This window comes from Bos taurus, chromosome 1, assembly GCF_002263795.3.
Source record: "Bos taurus isolate L1 Dominette 01449 registration number 42190680 breed Hereford chromosome 1, ARS-UCD2.0, whole genome shotgun sequence".
Lineage (NCBI taxonomy): Eukaryota > Metazoa > Chordata > Mammalia > Artiodactyla > Bovidae > Bos > Bos taurus.
The window spans coordinates 94,494,435-94,515,509 of record NC_037328.1 but is presented as its reverse complement, the minus strand read 5'-3'; the positions used below and the strand labels follow the sequence as shown (position 1 = coordinate 94,515,509).

Sequence of the window (21,075 nt, the reverse complement as noted above, 5' to 3'; positions counted from 1 at the left end):
GGCCAACCTCTACCTGATGAAAGATAAATGAAATGAAGACTTGCCATGTTAGTTCTGATGTTTTCCATCCCTTTAGGGTTGGGCTTGAAATAGTTCTCCTAAGGTCTTCTGGAGGTTTTTGTCTCTCACAGGCTGTTGACTCCTAGTTTAGACAGTGCTGTATAAAACAACACCTGTGCTTTTCTTGGATAAAAATAGATTAGTTTAACAGTTACTTTGTGATCCTGAGAAAAAGTATATCATCCCACACGTTAAAGGTTGACATTTGAAATGCCAAGGTCTCATTATTTGGAAGAGGGGAAATTATGAAAAAGAAAATAATTCCATCAGGAACTGTAGCCCAGGTAGAACAGGCAATCTTCACAAATTAGTGAGGAAAGTACAATCATAGGAATTCAAGAAAAGAGGAGAATCTATTTTTAATTGCTGTGCAATACCATCAAAAGGATGGCTGAATATAAATAAAAACATTAAAAGCTTTGCATTTTACAGATTATCTCATACCTGGGTGAACATAGCTTAAAAAATTTCATGATTTCATGGAATAGTTATTCCACATTTCCAACTGCTAAAAAAAAACAGTGACCTCAATTTCTCTGCAAGCTTATAAATCAATAACCCATAAAATCTATGGGAAATATAAAAAATAACCATAAACTCTTCTAAAATTGGTTTTGCTCATAGCAATTTTTGATTTTCAGATGCAAACAAAAACAAAGAAGGAATCCACATGTTCACAAATTTGAATTGGAAGGCAAAGCCTCTATGTAAATAAAACAACCTCATGGCCACCTAGCAGAATAGCCACAGGATTTTTGGGAATTAAATAGTTATACCTAAATTTGTTCAAGTGAAAGAAGGCTCAAATTGCCTTAGATCGCTGAAACTCACATCATGCTCAAATGAAGGAAAATGAAAAGAAATTTAGAGGTCACTTTTTTTCTCCCTTAAGAACTGTCGGAAACCCAAAAAGCTTTTTAGGAGAAAAAAAAAAAAAAGGAAAAGCTGACTCTGTTTTATCACCTATGGATATTACTGCAAAACAAAACCAGCACCATGAAAAAAATATAGTATATATATAATATATATATATATAATATATGTATATATTTCTGAAGAAGAGTGCTAAATACATATTTCTCAGGAGTGGCTGAGGATTATTTTCTTGTTTGATATGATGCCACTTGTTTTCATTTTATTTTTAGTTGGACTATAGTTACTTTACAATACGTGTTGGTTTCTGCTATACATCAACACGAATCAGTCATAGGTATATATATGTCTCCTCCCTCTTGAACCTTCCTCCCATCTCCCAGCCCTTCCTACCACCCTTCTAGGTTTTCACAGAGCACAAGGTTTGGGTTCCTTGCGTTTTATCACCTGAACACGCTCGATCTCCTCTGATGCCACTCTTTTCTATGAAGGTTGAACTATCAACTTGCAGATAGATTGGGCTGAGGTACAAGTGTGCAGCCCTCTGGAGGCCACTTTCTGAGGCTATGTCCACCCATTCTTGCGTGATCTGGATGCCTGACGTTGTTTTGGCAGGAGACAAAGCTGTTTATTTCTCAGTGAGAACTAGGAGTCCAAAGGCAGGAAAACTACTAAAAGGTGACACTCTGAGTACATTTCACACTGAGGCGAAGTAATTGAGTGTTTGACTCATTTTTTCAAAGAAAGCTTTGGCTTTTGACATGTACATGTGGGATAGAGGAGGGGGGATGGTGTGGGGAGAAAAGAAGGATGGGGCAGGTGAAAAACAACCTCACCTACTTGGCAGTCTTGTCAAATCAATGCCATCATATATATATATATATATATATATATACACATACACACATATATATAGTACTGATGTGTACTATATATATGTATAGATATGTACTATATATATGTGTGTGTGTATATATATATAGTTCTGATATGTATGCATGAATTTAAGATATATATATGGTTCAGGTTCCTTCCTCCACCCCTCCCTCCTTCTCTCTCTTCCTTCTTCCTTTACTTTCTTTCTTCCTTCTTAGTCCCTGGGATACTCACAGAACATCAATAGAAAAACTACACAGAACTATATAAACAGAAAATAATGTCACGGTCACTATCTCCTTCATGAGAACACGCAACCTTGGGTCAAATACATGCCTAAATCACATCTTTCATTTACAAGTGAACCTCTTCTGCTGGCATACTACCTCAAATAGCATCAAAGCAGAATGAAACACAGGCAGCGTTTAACAACGCTGGTAACCATAGAAACATATCATTAAAGAATATATAAACAGAAATGAATAATTAGATGAGAAATTCATTTCTACATTTATCTTTTCCCAAGACCCAGGGAAAGAAGCTCTCTTTTACCTCTCATCTCAATTTGGACATTTCCTCTTTAGCCTGTCATCTAACTGAAAAATACAAGAATTCATGAAATGAGAATTGTCATATTGCCTAGCTTAATGGACAGATCTCTTTGTAGGCAAGTGACTGAAAAATATTGCAGTCCCATTGTGGCCTCGATGTAGCACTGAGTGCAGGAAAGGATCCTGAGGAGGCCACGGAGTCTGCTTTTGGGATAGGAGGGCAGGAAAACCTGATTTACATTGTGAGTAAGGGGCAAGAAGGGGAGAGCAGTTGTTGATCTTTACAAATGGGAAGCACAGTTTGCCTCACTTACTGGAGGCTTCTATTATATATCGTGGAAAGACTGAAGGGGGCAGAAATCTGGGGCTCATGGGTTCTATCAGTTGCATTGTCAGATAGGCAGCATCACTTGTGCAGGGCATCTGCCACTCTACCTTTGCACCTAGGGAAGCCCTACATAAACTTTATTGCAAATTAAGTTGGTCATTAACTTTAAATGTTACTAATGGGCTTGGAGACCATCTAGCCCATGGTTGTACAGTAGAATCACCTAGTAGAGGGGCAGTAGGAAAATATGATTTTCAGGGTCTCACCCAGCTCTGGGGAATCTAATACTTCGAATGTTTTCCCAGGTGTCTCTAATGCAGTGGTCACTAGACCAGTGTTAGGTCAATGTTTAACCATTGACCTAACCCAACTTCCTCATCATATAGTAGCAGAAACTAAAAGTCTAGAGTGCTGTGGTAGACATAGTTGCTGGTCTCAATTTCTCCCCTCTCTATAGCAATATCATGGCGCTTCCCTGATCCCGTGGACAGGCTCCCATCCCAGGAGCCTGATGAGCTATAGTCCATGGGTCGCAGAGAGTCAGACACAGCTAAGCACAGCACAGCTATAGCAATATCGTATCAACAGGGTTGTCATGACTTTTCAGTAAGCAGAAGAATCTAGACAAGAATCCTTGTCCTTGGAGGTTTGAAATGTTCTTTTATGGTTTTGCTTTCTCTCTTAGAATCCTGCATTTTGCCATAAGAAAGAAACATCAGGTAGCCATTGGTCTAAGGAGAATGAGACACATGGATCGTTCTTAGGCGTCTCTGCAGCTTAGAGCTAAGCATAGCTAAGCCCAGCCTAGATCAGTCAAACTCAAGCTAACCTGCTTATTATTATAAGTCAGAGTTGTAGAGTGATTTGTTACACAGCATTGTTGTAGCAGTAGCTGATTAATACAGAAATGAAGTGACTTATCCAAAGTTGAATCCTAGCATTGGACCTAGAAGTTTTATCTTGTGAGTCTGAGGTTTGACTTGGTTCTACTGCTCTGTATTACCTGCTTCCCTTTGCTTTCTTTCCTTCACAGAGTTAAATACAACACATCCTTTGCCTGTGTGAGGTCCTTCTGCTCAGTTTGCATTCCCTATATTCCAGGACATTGTCACCTTTCCTCATCAGAGCTTACCTTTCCTTCCACATCTGTTCCCTCAAGGTTCTTTCTGTTTTCATGTTTCCAAAGAGACTAGGAAAGTCTCAGACTAATTCCCACAATTGTGTCGCCCTTTAGTGAGTTAAACAGTTCCAGATAAAATTTCTGTTTCATATTACTAGGGGATGACTATAGCCTTTATGCCAAATGGTTGGAATTTAAGCATAATATATGGCAATTCATAGGGAAAATATTTTTTTAGGTGAGTGGCTTTGGTGTTTCTCAGATGATATCTAATCCAAATACTGTATACTCTGGGTTATATTCAGAAGTTCCTTGCTCAAATATTTTATAAACTCTCTGCCTGACAGGTCAAATAAATAAATAAATAAACTATAAATATAGGCCGCTTGAGAGAAATGCTCATGTAGTATTTCTATTTTGTTCCTTCTGTGGAAAATTTTTTCACAGGGAAGCACATCTTTGGCAAGAACACATTTTTTTTTCCTTCTCCAGAATACGTAGGTGTTTTGTTAAAGATAATAAAAAATTTTGTGGTTCCTTGACATTACTCTGCCTATAATTTCATGTTGAAGATTTTATTTTTATTCTGAGGTTGAGAAATCATAAGTTTTTATTAGGTGAATGACTAATATTGGGATGATTTTGCAGTATCAAGAAGAAAAAGAACAGGAGTGAAAAAATTACTCCAAGAGATCAGCTTCTGTTCAGGATAAAGGTATCCTACATCATTCTTTGACTAGCCAGAGAAATCCATTAGATTGTTGCTACCCTGATCATTACCTTTGAAAGAAGAAGCTAATAGCTAAAACCTTGGAATTTGCATGAAGACATCTGTGAACACAGAAACAAAGGAGACAAAAGACTCTTGGAAAACTGCAACCTTCTTGAAATATTCTGATGAATCCCAAACTCAACTATAGCACAGAAGTTGTCTGCAATTCTGAACACACACACACACACACACACATATTTGTTGAAATATCATAAACAACTGAATTTTAAAACTGCATAAAAAATAACTATACAAAAATATTCTCTTTTTTGGTCTGAGTTTCATGTCAAACTGTAATGGTACTTTGATGGTATTGTGGAAGACAAATAGTTTAAGAAATGATGTCTAATTTAAGTACTAGGTTTTTTTTTGGTAAATATTTTGTGCTAGAATATATACTTTTGAAGACAAGTGATGTCTATTTTGCTCACTGCTGTATATCCAATGCCTAGCACAGTGTTTAACATACAGTCACTGATAAGTACTTGATAAATAGGTGCTCACCGAATAGGAATGACAAATGCTACCCACTAACTTAGGAGGGGTCTGGAGACACTGGAATGGAAAGATTTCAAGCTTGAATGGCTGCAGTGCAGTCTCGGGAGGCACTATATGACACTAACATTTTGGGTGCTATTTTTTGCTTTGAGCACTGGAAGCAGTAAATTTCTCCTGTTAGGCCCAATACCAAAGAGAAATAGGGCTGTTGCAAAGAGAAGGAGCAGTGCAAGAGTCTTATCCTGTGGTCTGTGAACCCCTGAAAGCCATGGAAGTGTTTTAGGGGATCACAGATGGTACACTCTCTTCCTCCAGCACGTGCCTGGGGAAAATCTTTTGTCTCTCAGTGCAGCCAGCTCCCGATCTTGTCCTTTGAAAGGAGACTTATTACACCAAAGAAATATTCCTTTTTGGTGAGCCTTTCTTGGAAACCATTTAGGCCATTGATATCTTTAAGATGGTGCACATTCCAATGCCAAGCACAGCTTGGATTGGATGGGGAGTCTTGGTATTCTCTGCACAGATGGAGGACCCGAGATGTTGGCACTATCTCAGCTTCTGCTGCTTCACTGAGGAAAGATGCTCCACATGTCAGCCTTTTTACATGGGCTTGTGTTAGTGTCAACAGCCCTTCCAGCAGTCCCCAAAGAGGCCTTTCCACTGCTGTGAAAGTCTTCAACTTCCTCAGAGCCAAGAACTCGAATCAGTGCCTTTTCAGTAAACCTTTGTCAAGATACAGGGGCACACCATGAAGTTCTTTCCTGCTAGAGAAGTTTGTTAGCAATCCAGAGAAGAGATTGAGAAGAGATTTGATTTGGTTAATTCTTTTAAAATTTTTAAGAGAAAAGAAAGCCCCTTCTTAGAACAAATTGGATGTGAGAAGCTCATTCCAGGACTAGCTTTATAATGGCTCATATCTTTATCACAAAAATGAGGCAAACCTTTTGATTGAAATGTTGAATTTGCTATCAGAGATACTACTGAAGAACAGTGGGGTTTTTTTTTGTTTTGTTTTTATCAAGCTGTTATTCTAAATGAGGTGGCTCATTTAGATAGAAATCTGAATTTTCTAATACTGGAGGTGAGATTGAAAAAGTCTTGAGTGTTTCTAGGGACGAAAAAATCTATAGAAACTCTGCAGATGGCTTATTTCTTATAAAGGTCACTCTTTGTCTAGATGAAATTAAAATGGAAACAAATTGCTGATGTAGATAACCTTGATAATACGAAGTTAACAAAGATAATCTCATAGAGTTGAGGACAATGATGTAATATGAATTTTGGTATTTCTTGATGCGTGCTCCGTATGAGATACTGTGAGCTACAGGAGCTCGGACTCCATTTGCTATTAGAGATTTCGTGAATCAGGATTTTACCTCTTACTGCCATTAAGAAGAAACACTGACATTGCTGCAATGTCAAATATGATGAATCAGTTTATTCCAAAAAAAAGTGTACAACCTTCTTACAACTGTGAGAAAACCATAATTCCCTGTCATTGATGTTTTAGCAACTATGTGTAGATCAATTTCCAATGCAATGAGATAAAAAGCACATTTTTTTCCCTGTATATATGTTTCTGAGTATTGTTTCTAGGTGGATTCTTGTCAATTGAATGAGATTCTCAAAGGGGTTTGTGGCTTAAAGAAAGAAAGAATTGAAAAAGAACAGTCAAGGTGGGGAATGAGCTGAGCAGGCAGCTTGCCCCCATTTAGTGGGATTTCTCTGTACTCGTTTCATGTGAGTTCTGAAACAAAATTAGCTGTTACTGCCTTTTCTCACCCTACTTTGCTGAGTGATGCAGACCAGAGTTGGCTCTGTTCCTCACATTGCAGGAGATAAAGCTGCACACAGGATAACTGGTGTGTTTGAGAGCATGGCTGAAAATAAAGGTGAGAAAACAGGAAAGGGAAACAGGAGTGGAAGAGGAACACTTGTTTGTTTTACAGTTGTCGATGCTATTAAATCTAGCTCTGCTTCAGATGCTATTCACTTTAGCCCTGGATCTAACAGGCTTGGGAGACAGACCAGAAGCTACTCTTCAAGATCTTCTTGGAATAATTTTATTACTTTAGGAGCAATATATGAATACATATGTGTCACTACTTTAAAATGGCTGGACTAAGGACTTTCCATTTTGCTAATTAGTTTGGAATTGTGAAGTTGTAAAGTTTGGGGGCACTTGAGAAGAGGAGACTGATAACAGAAGACGAGTATCAAGTTGTAGAAGAATGAATGCAGGTACAGTGTGACAAGTTAGTTCCAGCCCTCTTCACCTCTGAAGTGATTGTTCAGACACTTAGTCGTGTTTGACTCTTTGCAACTCCATAGATGGCAGCATGCCAGGCTCCCTGTTCTTCATTGTTTCCCGAAGTTTGCTCAAACTCATGTCCCTTGAGTCGGTAATGCTATTCAACCATCTCTTCCTGTTGCCCCTTCTCCTCCTGTCCTCAATCTTTGCCAGCATCAGGGACTTTCCAATTAGTTGGCTCTTCGCATCAGGTGACCAAAGTATTGGAGTTTCAACTCCAGCATCAGTCCATCCAATGAATATTCAGGGTTGCTTTCCTTTAGGATTGACTAATTTGATCTCCTTGCTGTCCAAGGGACTCTCAAGAGTGTTCTACATCACTACAATTTGAAAGCATCAATTCTTTGGCATTTAACCTTCTTTATGGTCCAACTCTCACATCTGTACATGACTACTGGAAAAACCATAGCTTTGACTATATGGACCTTTGTTGGCAAAGTGATGTCTCTGCTTTCCACTGCTATCTAGGTTTGTCATAGCTTTTCTTCCAAGGAGCAAGTGTCTTTTAATTTTGTGGCTGCAGTCACCATCTGCAGTGATTTTGGAGCCCAAGAAAATAAAGTCTCTCACCATTTCCACTTTTTCTCCATCTGTTTGCCATGAAGTGATGGAACTGAGAGCCCCATGAACAGTATGAAGAGGTGATACTATTATAGAATAATGGGGGCAAACACTTTTAATGAAAGCAACATATCCCAGTATGAGCTGTCACATAGTGTAGAGCTTTATGCATTTTTTCCTGCTGAGCTGATGATATGAAAAATATTCCTAATACAATTGAAAGCCATTCTTGAACTCACCAAAGCAAAGGTGTGTTCATTTGCATCTGAGAGTTTGTAAGTTGACAGACTGTGAGAGTAAGTTTAGACTTGTTCTTAAGTTTTTACATTCTGAAATTTTCAATTTCCTGTTGAACATCTCTAAAAGAATAACTGACCAGAATGGTAGAGATTTTAAGTGATTGAAAGGCAGATAAATCATAACTTCTTCATTTATGAAATAGTGAAAATAGCCCCCGTCTCTTTGGCCTTAATGGACAGCTACTAACATACATGCAGACATAATTTCTAGTCTGTGATGTTTGGGGCATTCTTATATTGAACACTTTGATTGCCATGGTGCTTTGGGACGGACTTCTCTTTAAAGTTAACATGGACTGCATACTCTCTGGCGGTGTTCCACAAACCCCTTTTGATTTAGAACAGCCCAAGGTTTGGGGAAAGATATATACATTTGAATGAGGATCAGGAAGAGACTGGTGAGCAGAAGGACTTATGTAACTATGGAGACACTGGTGTGGAAGGCTCATGTTGGAGCAGGTTAGAGGGGTTTTGTTTGTGGAACTCATCTGCAGGATGTTTTCTAGTTATGTTATTTTTTTCCTTAAACTTTGTAACTTATATGTTTTTTTATTGATGTGTAGTTGTACAATATTTTATAAATTACAAGTGTACAATGTAATGATTCAAAATTTTTAAAGGTTGTACTCTATTTATAGTTATCATAAAATATTTACTGCATTCCCTGTATTGTATATCATTGTATCTTATTTTATACATAGTAGTTTGCATATTTTAATCTCCTTGCCCTATATTTCTCCTCCCTCTTTCCCTGTCTTCACTGGTAACCTAATTTGTTCTCTATATCTGTGAATCTGCTTCTTTTTCATTGTCTTCACTAGTTTGTTGTAATTTTAAGATTCTACATATAAGGGACTTCATATAGTATTTGTCTTTCTCTACCTGACTTACTGCACTTAGCATAATATCCTCCATCCAAGTCCATTCATTGTTGTTGTAAATGACAAAATTTCATTCTTCTTTATGGCTGAGTAGTATTCCATTATATATATGTATATATACACATGCTACATCTTCTTTATCCACTCTATTGATGGACACTTAGGTTGCTTCCATATCTTGGTGATTATAAATCATGCCTCTGTGAACATTGGTGTGCATGTGTCTTTTTGAATTGGTGTTTTTGTTTTTGGATATAAATTCAGGAATGGAATTGCTGGATCATATGGTAGTTCTATGTTTAGTTTTTTGAGAAAACTCCATACTATTTTCCACAGGGCCTATACCAATTTATATCCCCACTAACAGTGTGGGAGCTTTCTCTTTCCTCCACATCCTCAGCAACATTTTTTATTTGTGGTCTTTTTGATGATAGCCATTCTAACAGGTGTGAGGTGATAGCTCATTGTGGTTTTGATTTCTCTGATAGTTAGCAATGTTGAGTGTCTTTTCAGGTACCTGTTTTCCATCTGCATGTCCTCTTTGGAAAAATGTCTTTTCAAGTCTTCTGCCCATTTTAAAATCAGGTTGTTTTCGTTTTTGATGTTAAGTTGCATGAGCCGCTTATGTATTTTGGATATTAACCACTCATTTGTCATATCATCACTAGGTTGTGTGACATCATATTTGAATGTCCCTGAAAATATGAAATTTTAGAGCCTAGATGGGATTTACGAATAAACCTCAAATCCCTTGTTCTCAGTTCAGTTGCTCAGTCATATCCGACTCTTTGCGACCCCATGGATTGCAGCACACCAGGCTTCCCTGTCCATCACCAACTCCAAGAGCTTGCTCAAACTCATGTCCTTTGAGTCGGTGATGCCATCCAACCATCACCTCTTATTTTCTAGCTGAAGTTTGTCTGGAGACTAGCCTGATTTAGGTTGGATGTTGGTGTTAGAACTTGAATTGAGTCAAATCTGACTTCCAGATGAGGGCCATTTTTCAGTATATCAAGTTGCTTCAAATTAAAAGAGAAAAAGAATACAAAGACAAATATGTTTTTTATTATATTTTATTAATACAAAATAGTAAAATAATAGCATTTGTTTTATTCCTTTTTTGTATAGCATGTACTTTTTGGTAAGTGGAGATATTTTTTAAAAATTTGAGTTAAGTAAAATAGGGATATTAGTACTCTTTGAAAGCTGAAGAAGACAGACAAAAATTCATTTATAAAAATTTCAAGCTCTTAACTTATCTTAGGCTATACCAATATTGGATCTATTTTTCCCTTGTTCAATGTAGAAAAAATAGTGGATGCTCAATCTATGTTTGTTTAATGAATGAATAAATTAATCAAGCATTCATTTGGAACCTAGCAAATGTCAGGTCTGCTGAATATCATCTAACCCTCAAGATTCAACCATTTTCCCTGCTTTCTCAAAAACCTCTGAAATCCTTTAATAATAACCCCTTTCTTTTACTATGGGTTTCCCCAGTGGCTCAGATGGTAAAGAATCTACCTGCAGTGCAAGAGAACTGGGTTCAATCCCTGGATCAGGAAGATCTCCTGGAGAAGGGAATGGCTTCCTACTCCAGTAGTCTTGCCTGGAGAATACCATGGACAGAGGAGCCTGGCGGGCTACAGTCCATAGGATCTCAAAGAGTCAGACATGGCTGAGCAACTAACACTTTCACTTTATTTTAATATAGCTATGTAGTAGATATTATTTGCTTATTTTCCACATCTGGCAATTCTTTACAACTATTTGCTTACATACATACAAGTAACTACGTTTTGCATGGTCTAGATTTCCTTAGGAAAGTCTTGCATTTACATAAAGTCTTAAATTTTACTTTGAAGGTCAATTTACAGGTTTCAAGTATGTTAGGGCTAATTTAAGAATAAATTTATATAAAAATTTTATATAAAATAAAATTTTATTTTATAAAAAATTTACTTTTTGTAGCAGGTGAATTGAGCTCCAAATATTCAGATGGAACCATATAAATTACTAAGAATTTTATATGATAAACCTAGTACTTTATTGCTCAACAAGGATAATAAGTGATATAGAAACATAAAACCAGGCACCAAGACACAATACTGAAAATGTGGGAAAAATATCAGGAAGCATCAGGAGACTGTTGACAATTATTTCTATCTTACATATCAGGTCTTAGCAGATCTTATTCTAGTTGGTTGATAAGGTTCATGTTCAATTACATTAAACTATGTCGAAATACAAAGGAAAAAAAGACCACAAACAGTTTGGAGAGGAGATTTGGAAGAGGCTTCTGTACTGTATTTTTAAATATTTGATAACATTTCATTTGGAAGTGGGTTTCCATTTGGTCCATGTGGCCTCACTGGGAACCACTTGATGAAAGTTTTAAGGGAGTAGAAATCTATTTTAATGAGGAGAGTAGTTCAGTAATTAGGGAGTTAGATGTTATTTTTTTGGGGAATGAGTTCCTCACCTTGAATGTATTTCAGGAGAAAGTCATTGACAGTTTGTGGGGAGAGAATAGGATAAGAACAGATTTGTATGTTGTGAAGGAGACTGAATTAGAGATGGTTGGATGGCATCACCAACTCAATGGACATGAGTTTGAGCAAATTCTGGGAGATGGTAAAGGACAGGGAAGCCTTGTGTATTGCAGTCCATGGGGTCACAAAGAGTCAGACACAACTTAGCAACTGAACAACACCAACAACAAATTCTTAACATTCTGAGAAATTGTGACTCCCTTCTTGATATTTAGTTGACCTTTGGTATGACTTCTTCTTGCCATTTTGAATAATAAATAAGAAAGGAGATCTGCAGTTTATAATGGATTAAGTGTTTCAGATGCTACATTACCCCACAAATACAATGGATCTTTGTATTTTTATTTATTATGTAATTGGTATTACTTCTAGAATTTGCTTTTACAGTTCACAGATCAAAAAGAATCTATGAAAACACAATGTTCATATTTTAAAGGATCATGGCATTATAGCAGCATGTCTGGGAACATAGTTCCTGGAATGTCTAAAATTTATATTGGGTTGTAAAACTGAAGTATGGGCCAAGGGTTAACAACCTTGAATTTTGCCCTTAAAATTAGTCTCAGAAAATCTACTTCATTATAAATACATTACTACTGAGTAGTGTCCTTCTGATTGATATGCCCAGAGCTACCTTTTCCAGCAGTCTTTTAAGCACCAGTCCTTCATTTTGGTTCTAAAAATGAAACAGGCTCCTCCTCCCTGGTTGGAACATCAATTTTTACCTGCCAGTACAGTTTGATGAGCTTGCTTATACCATGTTCGCTTCCTCCACAGAGCCAGAACATGTAGTCAGCAATCATGGCACTCCTAAGAACAAGGACAGATTAAAAAAAAATTTATAGGTAGGACAGAAGGAAAACTATAGCAGGCAGTATATATAAATACCAAAGAAGATCTTGTTTAAATTTGACTAGGCTAATATTAAGCAAAGCATAAAGCACATTTTAGAATGTAGAAAGTAGGTTTTTTTTTTTTTTTTGGTACTGAAATTAAATCTAGAAGAGAAGCAACATGCCGTTTGTCTTCTACATAGATTTTCTGTTTATATCCGTTCAGTTCAGTTCAGTCACTCAGTCATGTCCGACTCTTTGCGACCCCATGAATCGCAGCATGCCAGGCCTCCTTGTCCATCACCAACTCCTGGAGTTCACCCAAACTCATGTCCATAGTGTAAGAATATTTAAAGAGAATGCTTTGTTTTGGTTACCTCTTAATAAACTTCAAAGCATTTATAGAGTAACAGTTATTTTATGGACTCTAGAACACCTTCAAATCTAGCATAACATATATAGCTGTCATACTGGTATTTAAGCATGTCTCAGACTTTACCTAAATTAGAGATTATTCAACTTGGGATTAACTAGTCATCTTAAAATTGAATGTAAAAAATTTCCAACTCAACAAATACTTTATATCAGAGAAATGCAAATCAAAACCACAATGAGGTACCATTTCACGCCAGTCAGAATGGCTGTGATCCAAAAGTCTACAAGCAATAAATGCTGGAGAGGATGTGGAGAAAAGGGAACCCTTTTACACTGTTGATGGGAATGCAAACTAGTCCAGCCACTATGGAGAACAGTGTGGAGATTCCTTAAAAAACTGGAAATAGAACTGCCTTATGACCCAGCAATCCCACTGCTGAGCATACACACTGAGGAAACCAGAATTGAAAGAGACACGTGTACCCCAATGTTCATTGCAGCACTGTTTATGATAGCCAGGACATGGAAGCAACCTAGATGTCCATCAGCAGATGAATGGATAAGAAAGCTGTGGTCCATATACACAATGGAGTATTACTCAGCCATTAAAAAGAATACATTTGAATCAGTTCTAATGAGGTGGATGAAACTGGAGCCTATTATTCACTGGAGTGAAGTAAGCCAGAAAGAAAAACACCAATACAGTATACTAACGCATATATATGGAATTTAGAAAGATGGTAATGACAACCCTGTATGTGAGACAGCAAAAGAGATACAGATGTATAGAACAGTCTTTTGGACTCTGTGTGTGGGGGTGTGGGGATGATTTGGGAGAATGGCATTAAAACATGTATAATATCATATAAGAAACGAATCGCCAGTCCAGGTTCAATGCAGGATACAGGAAACTTGGGGCTGGTGCACTGGGATGATTCAGAGGGATGGTATGGGGAGGGAGGTGGGAGGGGGGTTCAGGATGGGGAACACGTGTACACCCATGGCGGATGCATGTTGATGTATGGCAAAACCAATACAATATTGTAAAGTAAAATAATAATAATAATAAAATTAAAAACAACAACAAAAAATAAAACAGACTCTGGTAAATTAAAAAAAAAAAACAAAAACAAATACTTCACTTTCCTGGCCATGGTGCTTCACTGAATTAGTTTTGGAATGTAGTGTGTATAACCACCACATTAGTCTTATTAAGCTGAGGGGATATTAAAAACTATTGTGCAGTGGATATTAATTCATTGCTTAGCACCCTTTGGAAAAACAGTTTACTTTTATGACTTTTCCTTTGCTAGGCTTCTCTATTTCTTTCCTCCAGAGATTCCAAATCCAATTAAACCTGACTGGAAGTAATTCCAAATTGTCACATTGGCCAATTAAACATATAATCCTGTGTGCCTAATCACTAGTACCAAAAGTTTATTTACTTAAGCAGACCTATCACTTGGTACCCTGAATGTTTTTCTTATCTTTGCCTACAGATATGTATTGTTTCTTGACATAATTGTAAATTGAATTAGAAATTTTCCTTCCCTAAATATATATATTGTTTAAGACAGAGCAGCTATAAACTTACTATGGTACTCTGTTGAAGAGTTAGAATGCTTAGATTTTCGCTCAGGACAGACAAAAAATTAGGACTCTAAAGATTAACAATGGGAAAAAGTACTACCATTTGAAGGATTATTCAGCTCAATATTTCTCTTTTCACACATGTGGTATTGAAATGAATCTATCCACTGACATTTCAAAATAAATGGCAATAATTTAAGAATAATTTTTAGAAACCTTTTTACATTTTTCAAAGCCCTGGTTTAATGATAAGATGAAATGAGCTAGGAGGTTTTCATAACACACAAACTGATAGAGGGTAGAAAACAAGTTATAAAAATTAGACTAGAGAGGGGCAAAGTAAATTTCAGATATTTGCATTTTGATAGAAATACTTGTCCCTGGAGGAGGGCATGGTAACCCACTCCAGTATTCTTGCCTGGAGAATCCCATGGACAGAGGAGCCTGGTGGGCTACAGTCCACAGAGTTGCAAAGAGTCGGACATGACTGAAATGACTTAGCACAGAAACACTTGTAAATTTTCTTCCTTTAATAACCAAAAAAGGAAATCTACTTGACATGTAGGTGCTTGTCACCTAATAGAAATCCATTTTATAAATTCTGAATTTAAAATATCAAGGCAAATGTAAAATCTTACTGCCGAGGGCAGTACGCTCTAGATTCATAGAAGTTGGGTCCTCAGAGGCGAAGACTTGATCTGCACTCTGATTCCTCCTTTTGTCAGCATGTGAATATGTAATACAGCTCAGACAAGCACTGCTTAATGAGGACACCAGCCATTAGTTAAACAAGGTATGGGAAACCTCTTTCTGTAAAGGTGTGAGTGCCTGCCAAGTCGCTTCAGTCATGTCTGACTCTTTGCGACCCCATGGACTATAGCCTACCAGACTCCTCTGTCCATGGGATTCTCTAGGCAAGAATATTGGAGTTGGTTGCCATGCCCTCCTTTAGAGGATCTTCCTGAACCAGAGATAGAACCCATGTCTCTTATGTCTCCTGTATCGGCAGGCAGGGTCTTTACCACTAGGGCCACCCAGGGAAGCCCCTTCTGTAAAAGGTCAAATAGTAAATATTTTAAGCTTTGTTGGCCCTAACTACTCACATTTGCCTTTTAGAAGCAGCTGTAAACAATAAATAAATAAGGACAACTTTCTGTGTTTCAGTAAGATTTTCTGGGCCAGATGTAACATCGTTTACCTAACTCTAAGATAAACAGAGTATTAAGCTGAGCAACAGGTGGCAAGCTAGATATAAGTGTCAATCAGTAGTCAGACACCAGCTTCTACACATTCTAGTCACAGGTCCCCTTAAATATTTCAGGACAACATACATATTGTACTAAAAATATTGAGCAGAGTTCAGGAAAGAAACTTCACAGTTTTGAGATATACAAGAACTGTAACAGTTAACCCTGGATCATAGACACAGGGGCTCAAGTTAAGTAAAATCTAAATGGATTGTTTCTATCATTTTAGTCATTTCTGTCCTTGGATTGGAACAATTGTGAGAGGAGAAGAGGTAGGTTACTACAGTGGGCTTCTCAGCTTTCCTGCATTTGTAAAGCTTTTGGTGAGTTGGTTTTGAGTTCATCATTGCAAAATTATGAGTTTTATTGTTTTTATTAATGTTTTCCAAAAGTTGCTTTTCTATTACAACGTGTGGTCAAATTTTACTACTTTCTTAAGTATGATTTTATGACACCTGGGGGCTCAAGTCCTTTTTCCAAGGGAATACATCTCCAAGTCTATATTGAAATTAAGTGAAGAATTAAGATTCATTGAAATTAGCTACCTGCCCTCAGTAAAGCACAATTATTACAATCATAAAAAGATAACAAACTATAGTTTCATAGAGGTCCATGTTTGCTGGGCTATTTTTCATAAGTGTAGTGTGTTTCTCCCAGTACGTGGCACAGAGCTGTGTTCATATGAGGAACACAATGGGGTTGCAGTTGCTCCAACCCCATTTTCTTCTCAGTGGAAACGGCAGTGATGGTTTTACCCTCCACCTTCCTTTGTCTGTTGCCCTATCGTGGCTGCCTTACAGCTTAGCCTTTATGAAACAGTGTAAAAATCAGTGGAAGAACATGAAAAGGGCATGGAAATAACATTATGCATGCAGTGCTTGTGAGACGAGATAGTGGTTTTCCATCATGTTGAACTTATAAAAGGCAAAGATAATTGATTAATTATCTACAAGGAGTCAAGTACCTGGCGGGATCCTGAGACTTGACTCTCATCATGAGTCAGAAGGAAATACTAACCCATCACTCTTTCTACATTCCTTCAGGGATCTTTTAGGCTTTTGTTTACCTTTAGACTAATATCCTAGATGCTAGTTGATTTGACTCAATGTTACTTCTAAATGTCTTCCTTTCATCATCTTTATTCTATTCAACTTACTTTGATTCATCTACTGAATGTTGTAGGTACACTGGAACTGTCAGATCACTTTAGCCAAACCTTTTTAATTGACAGTTGGTAGTTTAATGTCTGTTTTGAGATTTACTAAGTGCTAAGCACCACAAGAAGCACTTTACATGCAGAATGTGAATCCGGCCCACCCACAATTCTGCTCCAGAGCCTGTCCTGTCTTGCCCACCCATGGAAATTGCTCCAGCAATTTTCTTGCTCTTTCTCTCATACCTTCCTGTTCTTTCTTTAAATTTCTCCTTTTCTTGGAGCTTTTCTACTAACACACAAAAGTGCTGTTCTTCCTACCACCTTAAAACAAAACAAGACACCCCCAAAACCTCTCTTGATTCACTTCCCTTCCATTTATCATCTTAATTCTTTCTCTTTAAAAAAAAAAAAAAAGTGAATGAAAGAACAAAAACGTCCCTCTGCAACTCACTTCAGCAAGGCTCTTATTCCTCCCACTTCACTGAAACTGCTCTTATTGATGCTGCTAATGGTCTCCACACTCTTAAATGCAGTGGCTTATTTCTCAGTCTTTAGTTTACACATACTCTCCAGTATAACTGATGCAACTGTTCTCTCCTCCAGTATCCTCTTCCCACTGGGTTTGCACAGCTCTGCTCTTTATGACTTCCCTCCTGTCTTCCTGGTTGCCCTTTTCAGTCTCCTTTGCTGGCGTCTCCTCATTTTCTTGGACTCCTAACCTTGGAGTTCCCAGGGCACAATGCTTGTACCCATTCTCTTTCTTTTTGTACTCAATCCCTTGGTGATCTCACCAGTTTCATGGTTTTAAACACTATCCATGGGTTGACGGCTCATTCATTTATACCCTGAGTTTAGTCCTCTTCTTGGATCTGCAGACTCTTATTAAAGCTGCCATCTCAACATCTCTGCTTGGATACCTAATCTTATCTCCATACCTGAGACCCTGATCTTCCTTTCTTCCTCTATCTCTAGCAGTCTTCTCCATCTATCTAATTTCTTAGGCAAAAATCTTAGTGTCATCACTGATTTCCCTCTTTGTCTCACATTCCATCCAAGATAAAATTCTGGTCAGGTTATCTTAAACCTATTTCAAATCCTGTCTCTTCTCACCACCTCCAGCACTACCATCTGGTCCATCATGTCTCCCCAGGATTATTGCAACAGACCCCACACTGGACTCCCTGCTTCTCCCTCCGTCTATTCTCAATACAGCAGCCAGAATGATCCCATTAAAATTAGTGCACCAGAGCAGGTCACTGCTGTGCTTAAAACTGCAAAGGCTTCCTATTCTCACTCAGAGTGAAAACCCGTCTTTAAAATGGAATTTGAGCCTCATGCCATCTGGTCACATATTACTTCTCTGATCTCATTTCCTAGTTGCTCCAAACTGTCCACCTGCTTTCCTCAAAAAGAACAGGTACACTGTTGCCTCTGGGATTTTGCACCTGACAGTCTCTGTCCTAGAATATTCTTTCCCTAGGCACCCCTGACTCTTTTGCTCACCTTCTTCAGGTCTTTCTCAGGTGTTATTTTCTCAGTAAAGGATGACCCTGATACACTCTAACCCTATTCATACTCTTGCTTGTTTTTGCTTTTCCCACAGTACTCATCACCATTTCACACAGTGTTTGTTATTTTTCACTTTGGTAGTATTTATTACTGTCTTCTTCTACTGTGGGGTCAGCCAGCCAAGGCCTGTGGGTCAAATCTGGTCTGCCACTTGGGTTTGTTAATTAAGTTTTAATGCAACATAGCAATGCTCATCTATTTGTGCACTGTCTATGTTTTGTCTATGACTGCTTTTGTGCTATAGTAATGGCAACCCACTCCAGTGTTCTTGCCTGGAGAATCCCAGGGACAGGGGAGCCTGGTGGGCTTCCGTCTACGGGGTCGCACAGAGTCGGACATGACTGAAGCGACTTAGCAGCAGCAGCAGCAGAGTTGAATAATTATAACAGAGACTTTAGGTCCCCAAAGCCCCAGTATTTACTGTGTGGGTCATCACTGGAATGGAAGCTCCCTGAGGGTCAGAATTGTTGCCTATTTGATTCACTGTTCTGTCTGCACTGCCCAAGGAGTGCCTGGCATTGTTAATGAGGTGCTATATAGTGTGGTCCTCATACAATAAATATTTGTGGATTACATGACAAAACATTATTTATTTACTTCAACTAAAAAACTTAAACTCCTTATAAACTATGACACATAGTTTACTAGGATTGTAACACAAGCAGCCTGGCCCTAGGTCTACCTCACCATCCATATTTAACAGAAAGCTTTGTTAGTAGAGGTGACATGGGAATGAAGGGACAGACTGGGCTTTGGCGATTTCTCCAATGTATTAAATAGAATCCAATGCCACCTTTAGCTCATACGAGAGCTTAACAAATGCTAATGGATGCTGATGTATTTATTACATAAATGAAAGAAAAAAGGTACCAAGAAGCACAGTGGCTTAATGTGTTGCATTTAAATTTATTTTTAACATGATGTCTTGAAAAATGTGTTGATTATTACTGTTTTTTCTGCAAGTAAATCAACTATTCTTTTGATACTGTATTTGAATTCATTAAAAAATATTCTTTCTGAAGTCACGTTTACTTAATATATCTGTTAAATGTAAAAGGGTCAGAATCTGGCTTTCAAATAAATAGCATCTAAAATAAAAGATTTTTATGTCATGAATTCAGCTTATTGTAAATCAAATCCTATTTCTATCAAATAGCAAATACACAATAAAAGAATTTGACATGTTGTTATTTATAAGACAGATATCAGTGTTGTTTTCCAAATTAATATTGAAAAAGAATCATGAGGAATAAAGATATTCATGCCAGGTGACTTTACACATTGAATATCTCTAAACAGACTGTGCAGTTCTAAAAGTATGAGAATCTATTATTGACATTTTTCCAGGCCTATGTTCAGATTCAAAATTTATAGCATTTCTACTCAGTGTGGCCACATGGTGGTGTAAAACAATAAGATATGGGTAAACAAAAGAAAATCGCATCACACCATCCGCTGTGTGGTCTTGTTGGGCTGACACCTGGGACCTTGAAAAGTCATTCCGCTCAGCATCTTGCCTTTGGGCAGGATCACACTTAAACCTTTCAAATGAGACTGATGAGAATCTATTCTATATTAAAGACTTCCATGGAAGGACATTGCTCTGTTTTCCTCACTGATTCCAGTTTCACAGTCATAAATAGCATCTTCTGCAGTTTTATTCTGTGGGCTTCAGTTTTCTATCCAGTGGTGCTGCAACCCCAACTAGACTTTATCCTCTGTCTGTGTATCCTCACAATAGTTTGTTAATCTTTTCTTCCCTAAGTTCAGCTCAGTTCAGTTCAGTCGCTCAGTCGTGTCCGACTCTTTGTGACCCCATGAATTGCAGCACGGCAGGCCTCCCTGTCCATCACCAACTCCTTAAGTTAATTAACTCCAATTTCTTTAATCTTTCTCTGTGGGTCCCCTTTGCTTGACATTAGTCAGTTTCATGGTTGTCTTTTTAACCTTTTTAAATTCTTACTCCTTTCCTTTCTTCTGCAACCAGAAAATGACCTCTCTCAAGAGTTTATAGATAATCTTTCAGAGTTTGTATGCAGCTATTCATTTGTGTAACTGGTTTAAGTACTTCTCAGATGTGTATCTATCAGATAATTTTCACTGCAGAATCCTTCTTTATTTTCATTGTATTTAACAGGTTGTTTCCTTCTTCCTATACTTAAGAAAGCTCAAGAGCATATGTATATACACACCATTAATTTTACATAAATTAATATGGATGCAAAGTACATATTCCTTCTGAATACAAATACATGCTAATACTAAAGAGATTATATTCTGATTGGGAGGAGGGCCAGACTAGCACATTCACTCAAGCTCATGCACACACACACACACACACGATGCGTCTTTTTGTAGGTTCATATATTTTCCACATGGCAGTTAGCCACAATGATGTTTAAAAATGTAACTGTAAATTATCTCAATAAAACCCAAACTCCTATGGTGGCCTGCCACTATTGTAATAGGCTGTCCTTTCTTTCCTCCTCAACGCTTTTTCCATCAAGTGTGGCTTATTCAGTTGCTCAAAGCAAATAGGAAGTTTCCTACCTTGGAGCATTTGTGCATGTGGTTCCTCCTGCCTGGAATCTATTCCTTCGATTATTCATCTGGCTGCTCCTTG

The 21,075-nt window shown here is 37.7% G+C and overlaps 1 protein-coding gene across 3 annotated transcripts in view; it reads right to left on the bottom strand.

The window, feature by feature from the left end:
* SPATA16 (spermatogenesis associated 16) overlaps positions 1-21,075 on the bottom strand; it is a 277,669-nt gene that overhangs the window by 82,354 nt on the left and 174,240 nt on the right. For all 3 annotated transcript variants that reach the window (XM_024995427.2, XM_002684936.7, XM_005201702.5), the window contains one exon: positions 12,408-12,492. In XM_024995427.2, the coding sequence (XP_024851195.1) occupies positions 12,408-12,492 (85 nt within the window). The remainder of the gene's footprint in view (positions 1-12,407; positions 12,493-21,075) is intronic.